At 40.1% G+C, this 22,500-nt stretch overlaps 1 protein-coding gene across 11 annotated transcripts in view; it reads right to left on the minus strand.

Annotated features, from left to right (window-relative positions):
- nrxn2a (neurexin 2a) overlaps window positions 1-22,500 on the minus strand; it is a 187,996-nt gene that overhangs the window by 132,128 nt on the left and 33,368 nt on the right. For 8 of the 11 annotated variants that reach the window (XM_048238051.1, XM_048238059.1, XM_048238054.1 and 5 more), the window contains exons 4-6: window positions 14,139-14,168; window positions 13,817-13,858; window positions 9,468-9,482 (exon numbers count right to left, since the gene is read on the minus strand). In XM_048238051.1, the coding sequence (XP_048094008.1) occupies window positions 9,468-9,482; window positions 13,817-13,858; window positions 14,139-14,168 (87 nt within the window). The remainder of the gene's footprint in view (window positions 1-9,467; window positions 9,483-13,816; window positions 13,859-14,138; window positions 14,169-22,500) is intronic. The other 3 variants (XM_048238056.1, XM_048238053.1, XM_048238052.1) reach the window with 2 other exon arrangements.

Below are 22,500 nucleotides of genomic sequence, written 5' to 3' on the forward strand. Positions count from 1 at the left end.
ACCCATTCTACATTTCTTTTTTCTCCCTTACTGTACCTCACTTGTGAGGTATCATCACCAGTCATCAACCATCCGTGTGCCTGGCCCTCCACTTACCCATCCCACCTGAAGTCCCATCCTTGACTGCTGTATTACTGTCCCCTTACCTGGATTCCCGGCCCGTACAGCCCCATCACCTGCCTATGACAACTCTGCCCGGATTCTGGCCTGTCTGCTGACCCACCACCTGCCCCCTCACAACTTTCTTTCCTGGACAATTCCGACGGCGGACTATTGCACTTTCTCTCACTAAATCATGATTAATGCTTTATCATACCAGATCCGTAATCATCCCAACTTTTGTAACTTTCACCTCAGGTGCTTTAAACACCATGTCCTTCTCTCCACACCTGACTGTCATATGCATTTGTCATTGTTTACAGACCTTACTGTCCGTATTGACCCTAGGCAGATGGGTCAGGCCCCTGAGTCGTGGATCTGCTCGAGGTTTCTTCCTATATGTATCTCTAATTCTAGGGAGTTTTTCCTCGCCCCTGTTACCCATGGGCCTTCCTTCTTTCTTTCTTCCTTTTCTTTTCTCCCTCTTTTCTTTTTCTCTGATTGCCTACATTCTGTAAAGCGCCATGATACATGTGTAATGTTTTGGCGCTATATAAGCACAATAAATTGAATTGAATTCATTGCTTCCAGGGCTCTCCAGACTGTCAGGATAACGTTAAATCCTCCGGGTTGGACACAGCTGTGCGCCTTCATCATTGCCCTTGGACTATTCAGCCGCTTAACTAGATGGAACCAACTGGACTGAGTTAAAACTGCAGTTGGCAAGATTTTTTTGATCACATTCACTGAAACCGACACTATGCTCCGACAGAACAATATAAATCAGCCGGTTTTAGAAAAAACCTGCACTTCTACCTCCACCTAGAGCCTGTTATTTGTTTTGCAAAATCCACAGCTCCCGGTTCTTCTGGTCCAATCAGAGCAGGGCTGTGTGAGATCTGACTGTCACAGTCTGGTGCAGTCTGGTGCGCACTGACGAGCAGAAACTTGATGAGAGGGTGCTCGGTGGTAGTGGGGGAGGGGGGAGTAATTTTTTTTGGCTAAGTCCCCTCAATCTGTCAAACTTGCCAACTGCAGCTTTAACATGAGTTTTCTTTTTAAAATGTCTTATTAATTATTTATTTTATTATTTGTTATTTGTTTGTTTGTTTGTTGTCCATTGTTTGTTGTTTGTATGCTTGAAAAGTGCTATATAAACTAGATGTACCGCAGAGCGGTACAAAATATGACCGCCGCCCAGTCCAGCACATTTTTTCCACAAAAATAAATCAAGCTGAAAGGCCTATATGATTCTAACTGTCTTATGCATTATCCACACTCAATTCTCACTGGTATCTGCTAGACAACAAGTACCAAAACATGATTAGTTCATAGATTTCACATGTAAAATTCATTTTATACAACCCCACCCCCATCTTGCCCATAATTCTGAGAAATTCTTGAATTGTGTGCATGTGTGCGTGTACACGTTTATGTTTATGTGTGTGGGTGTGTGTGTGTGTGCGTGCTTGTGTGTTTGCCTGCGTATGTGTGTTTGTGCATGTGCATGCATGCGTACATATGTCTACTGTGTGAGTATGTGTCATACGTATGATTACTGTGAATGTATGTGTGTGCGTGTGTATCTGTTTATGCACATGTGTGCACATGGAATGGGTTAACATGACCCCTTGAGGCAAACATACAGAAAAAATTGGTCATCCTAGGCCCTACGGTTCTCAAGATATTCACAGAAAACTGTGTCTGCCCTACCCTCCTTTCGGGGGATCCAATACAGCGGGGGGGCTACAGATCAAAACAAAAAATGATGGTTCCATGCTATCCATGTGGGGGTACATACCCCGGTCTTTCAGTGTCCCGGGAATCCTTGTTGGTGTACGGTCACTAAATGTATACATAAATTATTTTATTGTAAGGCCCCCCATGAACGAAAGTCCACAAAACTTGGCATGCATTCGGAGGGTGTCATAATGATCCTACACTTTCAATTTCGTGCAGTTTTGACCATGTCAGCCAGAGATATTGTGATGAAAATTTTTTGCTTTTTAATTTTTTTAACTAGGTGGCTATACATGAAATAAGTGGTAATGGGATGGGTTGACATGCCCCCTTAAGACCAACATACAAAAAAAGGTGGACCTCCTAGCCCCTCACGGTTCTCGAGATATTCACAGAAAACTGTCTCCGGCCACCTACAGGCCAGTTGGTGTATAGTAACATAAATTAATTTATTGTGTGGCCCCCCATGAACGGAATTCCACGAAACTTGGCGTGCATTCAGAGGGTGTCATAATGATCCTACACTTCCAATTTCGTGCAGTTTTGACTATGGTAGGTCACAGATACCTGCGATTACAACACCTCATTTTTACTTTTTGTGTTTAACTAGGTGGCTATACATGAAATGAGTGGTTATGGAATGGGTTGACATGGCCCCTTGAGATCAACATACAAAAACAAATGGTCCTCCTAAACCTTACGGTTCTCGAGATATTCACAGAAAACTGTGTCTGCCCCCCCTCCTTTAGGGGGTGCAGTCCAGCCGGGGGCTACAGATCAAAACGAAAAACGATGGTTCCATGCTATCCATATGGGGTTACATGCCCACCAAGTTTCGTCTACCCCGGTCTTTCAGTGTCCCGGGAATCCTTGATGGAAATTTGGACAAAAATCTGACTAAAGCTTCGCTGCGCGGCAGTCATAATAAATATTATTATATATACTTTACTGTATATATATATATATATATATATATATATATATATATATATATATATATATACACACACACACAATACTATATATATATATATCAGCAGCGAGGCTGTTAGTCAGCTCTCTACTGTATGTATTTACAAATTTCTTTTACAGGATTTACAGATTGAGCTATTTTTCAGAGTGTGTCCCAAAAGTGGTGCTGGATTGTGAAAGTATACCTGAAGATGCTTTTTCTTTTCCCTTAGCAGCCCTTCTGTCAGGCCTTGCTGCCTGCAGAAAATGTATCCGGCCAACAAAGTGCATCACATGACAGCCACGGTGCCGTTTTAAGGTAGAGAGGCTCATTTTTCGAGCAGGGGGGGAAAAGCTGTCTGCATTCTGGATGATAGTGGTTGGGAGGTGGAGAAGAAAAGTAGCAGCTATCGAGCACCTTACTACGATGGCGGGGGAGGGTTCCTGCAGACACATGGCAGACTGGAAATATCCTTTATTGCTAAAGCAATTGTCCTGCTGTTCATTGCTGCTTCTCACTCCCATTCGGTTTTAGGGTTATTTTTTACCCTATTTCTAATTCCAGAATGGTTACCATGGAGAGGTTCTGTAAGAGATCTTTACAGACCATAATCACAATGAGGTTGGGAACTGAAAGGGAGAACTGTGAGGTTGTATTAATGGATTAAACACACTACCTGCGCAAAGGGAGCCACCATTAACAGCTTGTGCAATCACAGCTTCAGTGCCCTACAGTTCAGGATCTCTTATGTGTGCAGATGCAGATGAGAAAATGACATATAAACCTTTTGCGTTTGTCCTTCTTGATAGACATTTACACATCTCCAGAATTCTCCCGTTGTGCTAAGCGCCGGATGCTGTGTGGCAAATGGATTGCGAGTCTGATCCGAGCGAAGGGGACAGCTGGCTGATGCCCTTAAGCTTCTGCCTGAGAATAACTGAGGACGGCTGCCATTGTGGAGCAATAAATCTATACACTCAGCCAGCGGTTCAGCCCAGATAGATGGCTCTCATAAAGATCGCAGATCCTCAAATATAGATCGGGGGAGAGGATTAGCGTTGATCAAACAAACATTTCCCCACTTAGACTCACTCATAGTTCAAGGCCTTTGCTTGCATTTCATTTAAGAGATCTCAAGCAATATGAGAGAAATCTAGATCTATTGATGGTCATTTCATCTCATCTGGTTAGTGAAATGGAGGAAAGGTAAAATATGTAGAAAATAAATTAACAGCCCAGCTGCCATTGAGAATGAGAATGAATGATTTTACATGTATGTATAACTTTGTCCATAATGAAATATAGCAGAATATTTCTGGTATATTTTCTTATATACTGTAATATTATTATAAAATGTTACATTTCTTCAAGGTAACCCATGGGAATGATTTGTCAAATAATCCTATGGTTCTCACAATCAGCACATACCTAGCATTTAATGTTCAGACTTTTGTTCAGACGTTGTGTTTTATTAATGACTTTCTTCATAAGATATTTAGCAGAAAACAAACAGCCATCTGGGTGACTTCAACATTTTGAAAAGTGTGGAGGCTGATGTTTAAATAAGATTACAGCATTGAGAAATATTTCTAGGGGAGAAAGATATTCTCATGGCCAAAATTTTCTGTACTGTTTGTTTTCATAAAGATGCAGCTATAGAAGCTGATACTCTTTGATTTATAGACTTTACTGACATAAATGACTTACTATCTTAATTGCGTCCCACCAGACTTTCCATGATATGCATTCCAGTGTGTGACGTGTGGTCCAAGGTACAGTACCACTCATTATGACAGCTGTCATTTCAAAGAATCTACTGATGATTTGATGACCATGTTCTGAATGATGAAATCTCAAAGAAAACCAAGAGCAATAACAAACACATTACCTTTATGTGTGTGTGTGTGTGTGTGTGTGTGTGTGTGTGTGCAAGAAACTTTAAGGAAGAGGTGAAAACACATGAGAAAGATCTCTCTCTCTCTCTCTCTGTATGTGTGTGTGTGTGAGAGAGAGAGAGGCAGACAGAATTTAAAGCAACACCAAAGAACTTTCCCTCTGTCGCACGCACACTGTTTGTTTATCCAGCGGCTTTGCAAATAACAATGTCCACAGACAAGGTAGAATATGTTGCATGATTTATGAAAGTACGATGTATTGCGACATCAAATGCAAGTCAAATTTGTAGTTTCTTATGTCTCATTTCATCGAACTACAGATCCGCTACCCGATCTGACAAACTTACATAGTGCGGTTATAACCGATAGAGGGCTGCGAAGCGAATACAGAAGTGCCGTTCACCCTGTTACAAGTTGATGAACCACTGAAACGATTTTGGAAACATTATTTTAAGGTACAAAAAACTCTTTTGTGTTGCTTTAAGAAAGAGGTGAAAACACAAAAACACATGAGAGAGATAAGACAAGAGTGAGAGTGAAAACAGAAGGAAAGAAGGGGCTAGGAGATGAAATGAGATGAGATGAGAAATGTGGAAAAGGGTGAACGAGTGCAATAAATTAAAGCGCGGAAGAGCAGACACAATTTTAATAACCATCTTTTTTATAGGCCGCTCCTGCAACTCCACTCCCGTCTCTTTCATTTTCTAATGCCAGGCCCATGTCAAGGACATGCTCTGCTCTTTAAAGTTCATCGAAAAGCCATTTCACAATTCAGGATTATGAATTAGCTCTGTCTGAGGCCTGGGTCATTAGTTTACTGGCATCTTCCTGAGTATATTGTACATGCTTATGAATTTGGCATGAGAGAGCCTCAAAATTAACAGCAATTACATGCATGTATGCTGTTGATATCTGCATCTTATACCATTCATTACACTGTACATCTATACATCTGAACTGATGGGATTTTAATTGCTTGTGGAAGATCGCAGCCGACGTCACTGATATTTACCATTTGACAGGCTGTCTGACTAGGATGAGCATAGATTCAAACAAGACTGCTCTTAAGATGTGCACAGCCAAGTAACTACTCCACTGTGGTCATGACCGTCTGATCAGGCAAAGAATGACACTTTCTCCATCCATATACTGCAATTACTCCACAATAAAGGACATAACCAACATTTAACCTCCAGCTAAACAAGCAACCCTTACAACAATATTATAACATACATCCCAGGTTTAAGAGTAGCAAGTGTCTACTTCTTAAAATTGCTCGCACAAACTCAAATGTGGGACTCAAGGTCTATTCCAGCAGAGTGTATTCATCATCTAAATCCATAGCAATATAAGTTTGCATGTTCTTTGTGACAACACAAGGAAGCAAACAACAACATATTGAGCTTCTGTGGCTATTTGATTTTCATAATGTTGAAAGTACACTGTTTAGAGACCTCAATGCCAACAACTTCATCATGAGTGCAAAGAGAAATATATAATTAGGTGAACTACAGGTCAAATGAGGAATGTCAGCTACAACAGCATTAGTTCTGTTCAGGCCTACCTCACTTCACTAAACCTGCAATTAACAGTAATCAGTCCAGTCTTCAGTGATGTTCTGTCACTCAACCACATAATCATCTGTAGGTGCGAAGGCAAGATAATGATACAGCCTGCAAGAGCAGACTTTCTGTGTAGGTTATACTGTAACTGCAACACAATATACAGAGAATGAAACAGTGATTGAAACAGGTTTAGAAACAACAAATAAAAAGCCATTTCAGAGCCCTATACAGCATGTCAACTGCCTCAGTGTTTCACATTTCATCAAAGCTAATGAGTTAGCCTGCATTCAGGCAGTTAATGCTGACTTACAGTAGGTCTGTTCATACGTGCCAATGCATAGTTGTGTTGCTGTATCATTAACATGGAACATTACTATTATATAACGACTGCTTAATAACTCATTTGGGGATGTTCCTCCTAGCGGAAGAAGAAAGCAGTGGATAAGATAAAGATGCTCAAGTGATTGCCGTGGGATGAGTGGTAAAGAAAAGATATGTCTAGAAGTGTAGGTTGTGTGGATAACTAACAGTCTTTGACAATGCTTAAGGCCACCCTTGAGAAAATGTACTTTTCTCATCTGAACACAGGGATTGCATCAGAAAATAAACTGATTGCATGAGATTTTGTGACCATCCCACAGTAAACATTTAATTAAGCAACATTTTGCAAATAAATATGAGCATCATAACAATTAAAAAAACTGTAGTTAAATGCTCACTATAAATGTTGATCAAATAATCTGATTTGCAGAGCCTTGTGATCTAGTTCATATGTAGGTTCACATTTCTTACGAAGAGAAGACAATGCATCATCATGTAACAGCTACAGAATAACCAGACGGTTCTCTGAAATATGGATATAGAGTAACTTTCCACATCTAGTACAGCTTCAGAACTTTAGCTGAGCATATGGGCATAAAGGCCATATCATGAGTCACTGTCGAGCTTGCTAATGTCTCTGGAAAGAGGAAGCAAAACAGGCATATTGTAAATGTCTCCACCTCAACTGCTAGAGCACATGCTAAACAAGAGAGGCTCCAAATGGGTCCATCTTCCACCAGATATAGGAAATCAATCAGCTAATTTTGGCAGCGTATACAAAGTATGTCATAGCAGAGCCATACAATACCATTAAGATGTTCTCTTAAAGAAAATCATGTGAAAAGCATTAAGAATGCTCAAACCTGCAGTATGCATAGTGCACCACCATGAGAGAACAGGCATAGCATCCAGTGAACGAGACACAGCATGGCCCCAGCATACTGTTGAGCTCGTTCTCAGGCACAACAGGCCCAGCACTTGAATGGAACTTGGGTTGATTAATGACTAGTGGTCTAATCATGGCCCCCAGCCCAACCTTAATTAAAAAACAAAGTTCTCTTTCCATTATTCCCGATGAGCTGAACGACGATAACGCCCTTCCTCCGACTGATGTCTCTACCCGTACTCCATTGACAAATGTGTCTCTCTGTGAATTAACGAGACAAATGCTGTACCTATCCCACCCAAACGTTTCAGGAGAACTCAACGATTAACCTAACATGCAGTATATCGGAACTGTCTCTATATCTCTGTAGGTACTAGAGATATAGTATGTCATTCCAATACATTATAGGAAGTGTAGGTATTTCACACATTGTGCCCATTCTAGGTGCAGTACAAGCCCAATACTAAATATATTCATGAGTGTTTTATTTTTTTCATTTTGTAACACACACACACAACATTTTTACCTTCGCAGGTCGTCATCAGGTTCTCAGAACACACACAAAGGCAATAAACTTTGAAATTTGGAAATGAGGAAAAGAGGAAAGCCCTTGCTTGGCAAACACATACCGGTAATCACTTTTGAATAACACTACATTAAACCTTACATCCAAAATGAATAGAGTAACAATGTAAATATCAGTGTCCGCTACCTGAAACAACATGAATAGAGTAACAATGTAAATATCAGTGTCCGCTACCTGGAACAATATGCAAGAATGAAGGCTCTTCTAGGATAAGTGACATTATTAGTTGTAACATGCAGCATGGGTCTTAGTTTAATCCCCTAAAATTTTCATTTAAAAGCAGATACAGTAGACTTAGAGGCAATATCATACCATAAGTCACCTAGTTTCAAAGATGTACAGTGCTTTCAACTGGGTGATCATTATAGGAGGTGGGGCAATGGTAAATCCTCCATCCTCTTAAGTAAATACACCTGCTTAATCCAGTGCCCCAGAGGAGCTAAAGCAAATGTTTCCTGGCCTTAAACACTGGCCTGAAGAACAATGTTTCCTGGCCTGAAGTCTAAAATTAGCTTATGACATTACAATCCCAGAGTTCCAATAATTCCTCATATCCACCCAGGCAGTATTGGATTTGTTGCTGTTCTAATGTCAAACGCCATTTTACACTTATAGTCATACAATTCTACATGTAAGGGCCAACTGAATGCATGACTTATCATATAATGTCTTAAATGAAGCAAATTGTGTCCTGGTTTAAGCAGTTTTAGAGTATCCAAGTGTGCTGGCAAGAAATTATGCCTAACTGTGCCTATTTTTGGAGTCTTGCACTCATATGTATAATCACTTAGCATTTTTGTAGTGGTAGCGCAGTGATAATGTCCCTACCACAAACAGGGTCAGTAACCACAAGGACCCAAGTTCGAGTCTGACCTGAGGTAATTTCCCAAAACCACACATTTCCAGTCATCTCCTCACTATCCTGTCGAATAATGGCTAAAAATGGGACAGGCCTTGCATGGGGACAGAGGAGGATAGCTGTCATTGCTTTGTACACAACCAATGGCTGCCCTGATGGAGTTAGTATTAAACGATGTGGACATGGACGTATGGACAGCTTTTAAATTGAGTAAACACTGCTCTTAAAAACCTTTGTTTACAAAAACAATGTATTGGAGTTTGTAATTTCAGCAGTGGTTGCGTCCCTTGAAAATTGAGAGTGAACTAGTGTCCAGATTCTCAATTAAGAATTGATTTTGGTGTCAGACCCAAGAGGTAGAGTAGGGTTGTGTGCCTTGCACTTCTTGTTCTAATCCCCTTGTGCTTCTTCTTATACCCCCCACCACAAATTCTCTTCTCAGATCTGCACAAATAGCATAGTAGGTAAGATTACCTACTTATTTTGATATTAAAAAGGTGAGTCTGCTAAAAAAAGTGGAGATGGCATCTATGACATTAGCAAGAGAAGAAAAAGTGGTCTTACCTGCATGTCCATCACCTGTTGAGAGCAAAAGAGCATACAGTTATTTACAGTTAGCGAAATGAGGCTTCTATAGAATTAGCTTACACAGAAACAAACAAATAAAGTCATACGTCCTTCATAATGTGGATGCTCTAATACTAAAGCTGCAAATCTACACGCACACTAAAAACACCAAGCTGTTTGAAATCCTAATATGATCTTTTGAACTTGTGACCATGAGTCTTTTGTGAACTCTATAGTGCAGATAATGATGTTGAGAATTGTTTTTTTCCCCCATTGTGCCATAATTACATAATAACCAAAGGTATTTTGTTTGGTATTTTTCAGGGACAAAAACAACTTATTATTCCTTTCAACATACAAAGTATGACTGCAACATAAGACTATTATTAAGGCCAGAAAAAGATGAGATATTGACACTGACTCTTCAACATGGGGGAAGCCGGTCTGCTAGACACATGGACCCAGGCTTGAGTCCAGCCTGAGGTCATTTTCCAAACCCCCTCCCCATCTCCCACCTGTCCATTCTTTACGCACTTATCCATAAAGGCGGGAAAAGCCCAAAAATAAACAAACAAAAGAAATCTTTTTTTCTGATTTGCCTTGATTTGAGATGAAGTACACCTTAGAGTGATGAACTTATACAAGAGACTCTTTACTTATCATCTTTTATCAGTACTGAGAATGTTATAGTATGCAATGATTCCACATGTACCGATAACGCAATATAACACAACCTCATATGTATTTTACCACAGTTCCATTCTACCCATTCTTAGATGTTCAGACAGTGAACCACATATTTTCTTCAGAAAGTTTATTTCCCATTCTGTTAAGAAAAAGTGCCAACTGTGGTCTAAATGTGACCAGAACAAAAATATATGTGTAAAACTTCCTTCTTAATATTTCACAGAATGTAAACCAGTCTATTTCAGATTAGAGTTATATGAAGTTCTAAAGTTGACCAGATGCATAGTATTCTCAGGATTTCATTCTGCGGAGGAAGGCTATTGTATTGTTTGCAGCCATAAATACAGCATGTAATGGTATATCATGTGCTGCCTTGGGGCAGTGTCAAGGACTGGAACAGAAATGAAGAAGACAGGTTAGTAGAAATATAGGATCAGAATGCACCACTGTGAGTGCTCTCGTGAGGAGAAATCGTTCATCATTTTAAACATGCTTTAAATACAAAATAATGGAATAACGGACAGATATGCTTTATTTTCCAAAGAATTATACCAAATGTGCTGCACTTTGTCTTTGTCCTGTGGAGATCATACAATATAAGTGCTATTGCTTTTACAATTGATTTTCAAACAGTGCAGTGGAACAGCTTCCCTAGCTATAGAGACACAGGCATATAATCGGGAGGGTATCCATAACTACGGACACAATGCCCAAGAGACAGCATTGTATACAACAAAACACCAACAAGAGGCAATTAGGCGTCTGAACTTTAGCCAAGCACCGCTTCAGAAAGTAAAGTCCTACCCAGTTTGTTCCAACAATTCACTAAACCAGCTGATTTTAATTAGCACAACTCTTCAACAGAGATCTTCTGAAAAGGGGGATTCCAATATTCGAGTGAAAAAGTACAACGACAACGGCAAGGTTTCTGGACTGATCAGCGAACAAAGCTGTCTTTTAAAGCATGGGATATGTGGATAAGTACCTATTTTGTGAGAACAGTTGAGAGTTAATTAGACAATTAGAGTTCAAATAGACTTTTACCATTATAGTAAATTATAACGGCACCTGCCGTATATAAGATATAAATTAAAAAAAATAATTGTTTTGTAACAGTTCAGCAACACACCCCCCCCCTCCCCCCACAAAAACATGTCTTCAGAGAGTTACATCAGCTAATTAGAGAAATCACTTATATTAAGGGCACAGGTACAAGCAATAGGATTGATCAAAAAACTGTTATGCTCTCCAACAGCGTGGGACTGTAGTTCCAGTCCCTCTTGGCCAGGGTGATATTACCAGTCTATATGATATTTATGAGAAAACCCAGTTCTCCATACTCTTCAAAATGTAATGGGTACATTCAGGGAGTTGCATTTAAGTTGAACAAATAGGTAATTGAAAAGGATGCATAGCCTACATGAGAATAGAAAAAACATAAAAATAAATGGCAAAAAACTATTAAGCCGAGAAAATAAACGTCCACTGCTTCACATTGGAACATTGGAGTAAGAGGATGCACTTGGTATTTCTAGAAAACACACACACACACACACACACACACACACACACACACACACACACACACACACACACACACACACACACACACACACACACACAATCTGAGGAAGATTAGATGCTGTTCAGCTGTTCATATTATGTGTGGCCTACAATTGATAATTATTGTTATACATTCATAGCACTGCTGTACATTCAGTGCTATTTACCAGACTTAACACACAAACACAAACACAAATCCAAACACACAAACTTTAAAATCTGTTAACGACTTGTTGTAATTTGTCTTTAGTAAGTGACTATGACATGGAAAAAAACTGAGTCATAATCTGTGAATCTGTGAATCATTCACTAGGTTGAATCACCACCTGTAACTGTACAGCACATGGCCATTGAAAAAATTATAATTTCAAGGTCTAAGGTGGAGGCAATAAAATGAGCATAATATTAACATATAATAACTGTTCATATAATAATGAAATTGAATGTTAATTATGTGATGGTTTTATCATAGTGTATTAATTGTAAAGCAGTGGAAGTCATTTTAAGCTTTGGTCATTAAAAAAATACATATAAATATTACATTAGTGTTACAGTCCACATAGTATAGTCATTAGTCTTGCTATAACATGCTTGGATTGGATTCATATAGTGTGTCAATATAATTCCTTGGCTAACTGTCTGTTGTGATTACTGCATGCCATCAGAAACTATTTGCATACGTTCAATCATGTATGGTAATGAAATGGTGATTGTGCAAATTCATAGTTTGTTGCATATATAGCCGGGTGTGTAGTGGGCGGCTGTGATGGATGGGTGAATGACACAATGCTGTATTATTAGCATCTGAGATGAAAATGTTCTACAAGAAAAACATATGATCCCATAATCATAACTGAAAAACAGTGTCTACCATTTCATCTATTTTGACACGTGAGAACATGTTTTCTATGGAAGTATATAGTGTCAAATGCTGTCCTACATTGATTAATGATGAAAGATAAGTCAAACACGTGAGTATGTGATGAACAATGATTATGAATGACCAACATGAAAAGATGGATGCTTAAAGGGACTGGTAGAAAGGTTTTACAATTATGTCCATGGTAAATTCAGCTTCTTAACATTCTTATAAATCCCAGTCTTTCAACTGAATGTGATCCAGGGACCACCATTCTGACTAAGGACACAACCTGAGGACCACCACTGAATAGAAATAGTCATTCCCACAAACCACTGGTTGACAATAACTGGTTAAAAATAAATGAACTATTTAAACTGTTTCTATTGCTTTTGTTTATGTAAAGCACATTGAATGACCTCTGTATATGAAAAGCACATGTAAATAAACTTGACTTGACTTGGCTACTGCAATGTAACAATATGGGCTATAGGTTAACACTACACATAGACAAATGCATTAGGCCTACTGTGTTGCTCTGGGTAGAACATGAATATTTAATATATTTATCTCAATGGCTGGATGTATTCATATAACATCTGGCAAGATCATCTCAGCCTAATAAATAGATTAATAAGTAAACCATTTATGTGTGGCATCTTTTAAAATCATTTTTTGCCTATCTTCTGTCTAGGCCAACACATTAGATATCTCATATAATTTTCTCCTACTGATAGAAAAGCCAAATATTATGAAGTATGAATTATGAATCGCAGAGACTCTTCTGACACCTCATGATCACTGATATCAAGCTGAATTATCTCCTCTCCTTCATCACAAGACTTTCGATTCTCATTTGGAGGTCATTAGGCAAGTGGAGGCAAAACAGACCGAATGGCTTTTGAATTGTTCTGATGAACGGCACCAAATGTTACAGCACTGTCATGCTGTATTTTAAATGTTTAGCGATAGCAATTATTGATGCTACGTTGCATTAGAACAGTAAGAATCTGTAACATGGACCCTAACACAAATCTGTAAGACCCTGCAAAGACCCCTAAGCAAAAAAAAAAAATAATAATCCAATTTTGACGTGTGTTTACTACAAACAGAACCACGAAAACCAGTCATTTACAGTACCTGTATGGTAATAGTGAAGCCTACATTGTTATCTGCCCTGCGCTGCAAGGCAGGCTGACCAAAACCAATGGAGACAATAGGATCATAAGAGCTTTACCTTCGGCAGAGGCTGCAGAGATCAAGGCTGCGGATCCGGGTGCTGGCCAGTGCACAGGACAGGGGTGACGCAGACATGGGGGAGCACACAAGAAGCAGGGAATGAAGGGAACCAAACAGAAAGAGGACGAGAAGACAGACGGAAGACAGGTGGAGAAGAGGGAGCAGATGAACGACATCTCATTGTGTAAGAAAGGGTTGGAATAATTGGGTTATGCAAAGGAGGTTTAGGCAAAAAGAAATGAAAAAAACAAACAAACAAACAAACAAACAAAAGAACAAAACAAAGGAAAAGAAAAAAACAAACAAACCAGGCCCCATACCTCGGCTCTGTAACTTCAGGTGCGCCAGACCTTGAGGGAAAGAACAGAAAAAAGGAAAGGAAAAAACAGGGTCACAAGAAAGGCACGGGAAGAAACGAAAGCATTGTCACAACGTTTGGCTGAGGTTTGTGACAGACATCCTGAGGCAGACACGGATGCCAAATTCAACTCAAAATACGGAAGGGAACTGAAAAAAACACACACCTCTTGAGTGAGAGGACGAGGGGGGAAGGAAAAAAAGCATTTTGGCTGGCACAAGCCCCACAGGCACTTGCTCACACTAATGCTTTTTTTTCCTAATGGAACACACACACATATAGATATATAGGTTTGACAGGCAGCTCTCCGAGGCTCCTTATTGGCCTCACTGCAGCTCAGCCAGTGTCACCAGCAGCAGAGGACCCTATGCAGGATGCGAGCTACAGGACTGATTGGCAACTAAATGGGTCTTCAAAGACACCAAGCACACAGTAGATTATTTTCAAGCTGTATGGTATATATTTAGTCCTCTCAATGTACCATATGCTGCAATTTTATTTTCGTCTGCGATAGAAGAATACCGGGGGGGAAATCAGGAGGAATGTTGGTAGCACAACACTCACAGCACAAATCAGGCACATTCTACTCAGCCAAAATACCTATAACAAAAGTGATCTACCTTTATCAACCTCATTACACAACCTCACATTAAACAAACTCATTACACATATCAAAACATTGCCATACAATATACACATAGAATGTGTACTAATTCATGTAACGAGTATAAACTGATGTTCCAGAAAGTGAGGCAGACCTAACGTAAACAAGCCTCTGCCATGACCTAGATGAGCAGAGAGACACTGAATAAACAAACAGACTGGCTGTAAGCACTGAGCGGAAGCCCATTTGAAGCCAGAGGAGAAAGCCAAGCTCCAAGAACTAACCTTCAGCTAATCAGGAACATACAGTACAGAATCGCACATCATTAAGAGAACAACTTTAAGCAAAGCAAAATTATTTTTTCACTTTAAGCAGCATTGCAGAATTTCGGTCTTAAACTAGTGAGCGAACTACCTGAAAGGCATGCAAAAATTTACTAGCACCACAAACAGCCAAGTTGGCACTGATTGCAGCCTGCTGGTATTCTGAAATGGGGCCTTTTGGCAATACGGCTGCCAAAGACTTGGCAATGTCTGTGAATACTTTTCTTACATTTTTATGGGGTGCTCCATCCGAGATCACAGACTTACACAGAGCACAGCCTGGATGGCCATGAACAGCAAATGTGCTTATCTGCCCATGACCATATACATACCAACAAGGTCATTTTGCATATGTTATCAAACTTAGCTGTGAATAAAAACATACCTCAAAAAGGTTATCTTGGTGTTTATTTTACAAAACTCCAGATGTAACTGGCATTTAGTTTTTCACTGGCACTAAAAAAATTAAGGTAACAAGAGATTTAGGGACCAATTAGCACTAGGTAATGGGTTATGAGCATAAGTGTTCACACATTAGCCTACAACCAAGTCAAACAGTTCTGTCATGTGAATTTACTTTTGTGGTGTCTGATATTGTGTGTTAAGGGGGACAACAGAAATGACTAAAAAATCTCTTTCTCTTTCTTAGTTCTCAACTGCAGTGGCAACCATGCTTAAATCAAAACTGGTTTCTCTCTCGATGTTATGCTCTTGATATAAAGTCTACATTACCAATGCGCTGGCACTAAATATCGATATTTTTACAAAAATATTAAATTCATTCATATTCAATTAATATTCTAAACGGACTCATCTGACATTTTGACTTATCAGTCACTACTTAATGTGTACTTGTGGTGGCGCATATCAAATTAATGAGGGTAATCCTCTACACTGTCAATTTCTTTTTATACTTTTTTAAGCGGTACCAAGCTAAAACTCTACTTTGTACACTGTTTCAATTCAGTTGTGAAATGAAGTGAAAAAATGCATAATTCCAACTTTTCGCCTTTTCTTTGACTTCATTTAGACAGATATTGTGATCTATAGTAATCATTTGCAATCTATTGACTATTGCAGAATCGTGATGTTATCATTGCATCGGGATCAGAAAAATAAAGGTGATTAGGTCAAACAAGGTTCCAGAGGACAATGTAGTTCCTTCAAAAACAGTGTCAGGTTGTTGCTATGTTTGTTGGCAATGAAGATCAGACCATGAACATAATCTGTTTTTTCTAAAATGGCAGGCATTCTATTTGTGACAGTCTTCTAAATGTGAGATTCTTGGCCATTTCACAATGTGCAAACCTGACTGAGCATGGTCACCATTCTAAAATGAAACAAGGTGTCTGTTTTGTGCGACTATAATTATCAGCTAAAATTACTGTTTTTATACTACCATGCCTCTGAGTGAAACTGGACAGTGAAACTAGCACAGATGTCAGTGTCTCTTCCAAAAAAACAATCACTCCATTTCCCACAAATTGAGCTGCCTCACACAGTATCTGATTATTCCAAGTGGACCATGAATTCCCTATACACACAAACATCACACAGAACATTGATTCCGTAACATCAACGCAAAACACACACACACACACACACACACACGCATTTACATGAACTTCATAGATATACTGAAAGGAAATAGAATTTCATCAGCATGCCTGAAATGCCATCGGGTGGCAAACAATCACCGCATTAAACAGACCAAGGTTGGTGAAAATCCTCATTACACATGCATTTGGATGGATTGTATGTCTGGAACATGTGAAGAAATTGACAATAAAGCTGACTTTGATTTGATTTGGGTAAACAGTGGGCAAGGAGATGACACCAGCCAGACTCGATCGTCATCGTCTCTCTCCCCTATCAGTGTGATTCCTTGAAAATTATGGAGCCACTTTTAATGCACTGAAAATAATGAGTTCTATTAGAGAGATAGCAAAACACTTGGGATGCAAGTGGCCCAACCCATAGCAAATCATGGCTCTATGACTTTGCCACAAAGACACTGGGAAAACTAAGGAAAGTCTCAGCTAGATCTTTCTCTGAATATACAAACTTTTTGTGCAGGTGGAATAGAGCAGATTACGGTATTGATCTGGGCTGATCCAACATACAGCTGGTTATTTAGGCAGTAATATACAAGACGCAGTGATATATCACAAACAAAGATGACTATCTTGGCAATCTGCTGTGTTTACATTCTATGATATTTTTCTATGGTATTTTCACAATATATCAAACGCCTCAAATCTTTACTCACTGGTATCACATTCGGTTTGGATAGTGCATTTTGCATAATCCAATTCTATATCAGATCAGATTTAATGTAAAATAGAATAATGGGATTGGAATGGAAACTGGCTCGCTTGCCTTGGAGTAGAACTAATAGCTGAAGGATTTGGATAGGAAGCATTGGCATAGATGGAACTGGAGAAGTGGGGATACAGTATATCATACAGAGCAGTGGGAATATATAATATATTTTAGAATAAGGGCCTTGATCAAAATAGACCCACTTTGGCATTGTAGGGAAAACGTTTTAACTGATTCTCATCATATGCTAGGCTACCACAACAAAAACAAATACATTTATAGATATCTAAATTGAACAGAAACAACAGAATATTATATTTTCCATATTTATGATGGGAGAAATTTTCTGCGTGTGACTATGTCCATGTACTGTAGGACAGTGCTCCTTCTCTCTCACTCTGGTTCTCAGCGAGATCAAAGGTTCATCGGGTTATCAGGTGCTACCTTTTCTTATCGCCACAGCTGCTATGTCAAATTGCATTTAATCTGTATTAGACTATGGTGGAGGTGATGTCACTTTACAGATAATCTTTACAGCCACAAGGTCATCACAACACTAGTAGACTCTCATGTCACTGTAAGGCAAATTCAGCGCAGACGGAACCAAGATTTATAGGTCTGGGATTTATTTTCTGGGAAGATGTACAGTAGTACACAATTTATGAGGTTTTCACACTTTTAGAGATAAAGGCATGTATAAGTTATAGGGGCTTCCTCTTATAGGGGGTACTTTGCTTTTATGGTTTTATTAAAGTCAAGGGTGTTAAAGCCCAGCTCTCTCCTTCAGGAAACTAATCAGAGCCAGCAGTTTCAGGCTCCTGTCCTGATCCAAGAACAGGGTGTGATTGCATCCAGAAGCCTCAACATCAAGAACCGGCCACTAGTACAACACCATCATCATCATCATCATCATCATTATCAAAACAAGGCGTCTCAAATCTCAACATTAAACACCCTGTTTGCCCACAAATATGTACATAAAGTGTGAGGTCTGACGCTAGGGCTGCAAAACAAGGTAATAGTACTGTCTTGTGCTCAACTGGCTCATCTGAAGGTCTAAAACAAGTAGCCGACTGTAATAATAAAGCATTCATTCATTCCCGGTTCCATACAGAAATTGCAGTGCAATTTAGACCGATGCTGAGGACCCCCTCCTTATCCACGACAAACAAATAACACACATAATAAGACACAATGCCAACCAGTGCCACCAACAATGTCATGTGTTTTCTTCACAAACACTAGCAGATGAAAGGCTGGACTTCTACTCCAGAGGACTGTCTGACGTCTGACGTCCTGCTGCGGACGTCTGAGTTAAAATGCTGCAGCCGGGCTGTGTTGGCATAGCAACTGGCTCGGGTGTCTCCCCTAGCGTGACGTTTCCTCTACAGCAAGCCCCCCCCCCTCCCCTCCCTCCTCTATTGCACCCCCACCGCCATGTTCTCCTCACTCACTCGATCATGTGCCTCTCTCTGCTATGCAGCTCTACATGAATATTTGATAAAATAATTGTCTTCATAAGTGGTTTTTAATGGGAAGAATATATCAGTATATATACTGCATAAGAGACATATGCTGGGATTTTTCAGCAAAGCTACTGTAAGGGAAAGACCAGTCATATTCCTCAGCAACTGACCCCTTTTAATTTGTCCTTTACACCACGCCAGGAAAAAGGGCAAAAACAGGAATTTGGTTAAAGGATGATTAGCATATGATGATTAGCATAGCTTAAATGCAGCAGCACAGTGCACAGCCTATTGCGCCACACGCATGCATGGTCTTTGAAATAAATAAGCAGTCAAAACCTATTAATGACAAACACTGCAGCTGAGACTCAGTGTCTTGACAGACTTAATAGTGACAGATGACATTTCTGTGTTGAATACAATTAATACTGTGTATACAAATATATATCATCAAATACATTCGATCACCATAGATAGCTATGCAAATTACTAAAAAGTACATATACATACTGTATACATGCCAAATACCATTAACATACACATAAACAAATAAATATTATAGAGCCACATACAGCATAATACTGTATATCAAGCACATAATCAACAGAGCATAGAAATAATAATGTATATAGTCCAATATTTTGTCACAGAAATACATACATATAGAAATACACATATTTCATATTAGCAAACTCCAGCATTGTTAGATAATATAAAGACTTTATTTACTAAGTCTGTCATTCAAAGCTGAAACTGAATTGGACAGGACAATAGAATCAGTCCATGCACTTTTCACCAAGCTCCTTGGCTCGCTTATATTTTTAATACATACATTCAGTAGTGGAATGACCCTGCTTTCAACCTGCAGCTGGGCAATGAAATGAATCGTCTACCCTAAATTCATTGCCCTGTCAGGGAGCCAGTTGAACGAGGCTGAGCTTAGCCCACCATTGTCCTTATCTGACAATACATTGGAGGGATCCTGCATGAAACAGCCTGGTAATAAATGCAGCACTAAGAGCAAGAAAGCCTTTATGTGTCAGCCAGCAGTGCGGAGCTTACAGCCAGTGATAGAGCGCCATGCCACCAGAGCACCGGCCGCACTGATTTTCTCATTCATACACCATATACGGCTCATACTGATTGCAAACCAAAGCAAACATCCCAGAGATGGAGCTTTGGCCAGCGTGCCGAACGTGGCCACCCTGCTGCACGCATGCTACTGCATTAAGCAGGATGGAGATGCGCTCGCTGTGATTGGACGTCAGCAGGGGCTTTCCACACACCGATATTTCCAGCTGAAATTCATTTCTGATGCTATGAGATTAATCTGAAGATGTGCAATTTAACAACTGGGCTATGGTCTTGGAGTAGTTTTGTGCATTTGACTTCGCTTCATGTTATATACACTGTATGTTTATATTATCTCTCCGTTACCTCATGATTTTTTTTGTCAAAACACAAGTCTCAAATACATCTAAATATTTTTATAGGCCAGACATATTTTGTCAGCATGATGATTTGCGGTGAAGTTAAAAACTAAAACATTTATCATACCGAGCCACTTAATTCTTCAAGCGAGCTTGTGGCTACCTCTAAATAATGCAGCTTGACTGGGAAACTCATCTTATGAGCACCAATGCCTATGAATAGCAGCCCAAGCCGACTCTGGCAGCACAGTGCATTGCAGCACTACACAGCCGACCTGGGACTTCATTAAAATGCTGAGTAGGGTTGTCCACACCCTGACTCGGAGTCCCTTTGAAACTGCTGAAGGAGATCCTTTTGAACCGAGATTACGCCAAGGTCAGCGGTAGGGGTGAGTGTGTGTGTGTGTGTGTGTGTGGGGGGGGGTAGACAGGGAGATGGTAGGGGGCAGATAGGGCGTCTGCTGATGACCGGCTGTAAGACTGACGGGCTTAAGGGGGGATCATTCCCGGGGTGATACAGGGCACAGATGATCTTCATATTCCCAAAAGGACGGCCCTCTCTGCTGCAATGCACTGTGCAGACTTCAACATTTCACTCCCTCAGAATGTGAAACGACCTGCATTTACCATGGGGATCCAGCCAGCACACTGTGCTCAGCATGAGACAGGCAAGTCAGCAAAATAAGGAGATTTTCCACCGAGGCTGGGACACTGCTATATATGAAAACAGATATCCAGCACTTTACATTACATTACATTTGGCTGACACATTTTTAACCAAAGCGACTAACAACATGGTAACAGTTAAGTTTTAAAGCAATAATCTCAACAATTTTAGGACAATTTAAAAACGGTAGAGTACAGTACAGTAATAACAAGTGCATCAGTGAGTGCTGTTTTTAAACAGTTGAGTGTCAGTTCAAGACGACTGGTAAGTGCTAGCACTTATAAGGAGCCTGTTAGCTAGCCCTCTGCAACGCATGCTTACTTTTCAGGATCAGAGTGCAGTATTTGTGACGTCTGCAAGGCCATATTTGTAATGTCCGTAATGTAATGTTGTGCTTCATAATTTGAAGAACACACAGGTCGCCTACATGAGAAAGAACAGATTGCCGTTGCATATGTATCAGCGAGCGACTGTAGGAGCGACTCATTAGGTGAGACGTCCGTCCTAACGTCCTTGCCTGCTCCCACTCTCAGCAAAGTTTTGTTCTTGAGTCAGCCTTACAGCCTGGTGTGACCCTTAACAAATTCACAGAACAATAGCTGTGAGCCTGGTAATACAAATGGCCCCTTGAATCATGCAGTGTGTCACGACAATAACAAATAATGCACCTCCTGAGCTCGGTACAGTCAGACACAGATGCACTGTGCATCCCTGCAGCAGTCAGGCCCAATTTTATCATTCAAGTGCTTATATGAGCTAGTACATACTGTAAGTATACACCTACTTTTTCATGTTAGCATTCATGTATAGTGTGTGCTGACATTACCACAAACAACACGTGTCAATAACATGTGAAATCCCAAGCATCTGGTTAACATTCTCATGCCTACCTGATCTCTTTTGTGAGTCTACCTGTAATCTTGTAATGCTCCACTCTATTGTATGCAGCGGGGTGTGTGGGTTAGGTTAGGGATCGTGTGCGTTGCACTGCACTCTGGGCATCACTAGGGACGTGTTGTCAGATGCGATATTACATCCCTCACGGTGGAGGAGAGGGGAAAGGAAGGGGTTGCCTTGAATAAGTGTCATCTTTGTTTTTGCTGGATTGTGCTATGGAAGGGAAACACTGACATCCTTTGAAAGCTTTAATCCAATAAGGACTCCAATGCCTTCCCTCTCTCCCTCTCTTTCTCTCTCTCCAGCATGTATCCTCAAAGAGTGGCTTTTTGATGTTAGCATCGTCTGAGCTAGCTTTCTGGCATCTGACAGAGGGTATGGGTGGCGATTAAAGGCTGGTTTTGAAAGCTCTGACGCTCTGAAACAAGGCCTTAGTCAGCACCATCAGATGACTACAATGAAGCAGTCCAAATTAGGCAACAGACGTGTGATTATCTGGATGAAACAAAACACCTTATTGTACCCAAGGTAAATTCAGGTGCAAAACTAAAGGGGTAACAACTGGGTACAATTTGGGACATTTGTCAAAGCCATACCAGAGGAGGAGAATTAAAC

This window comes from Alosa alosa, chromosome 2, assembly GCF_017589495.1.
Source record: "Alosa alosa isolate M-15738 ecotype Scorff River chromosome 2, AALO_Geno_1.1, whole genome shotgun sequence".
NCBI classification, from domain to species: Eukaryota; Metazoa; Chordata; class Actinopteri; order Clupeiformes; family Clupeidae; genus Alosa; species Alosa alosa.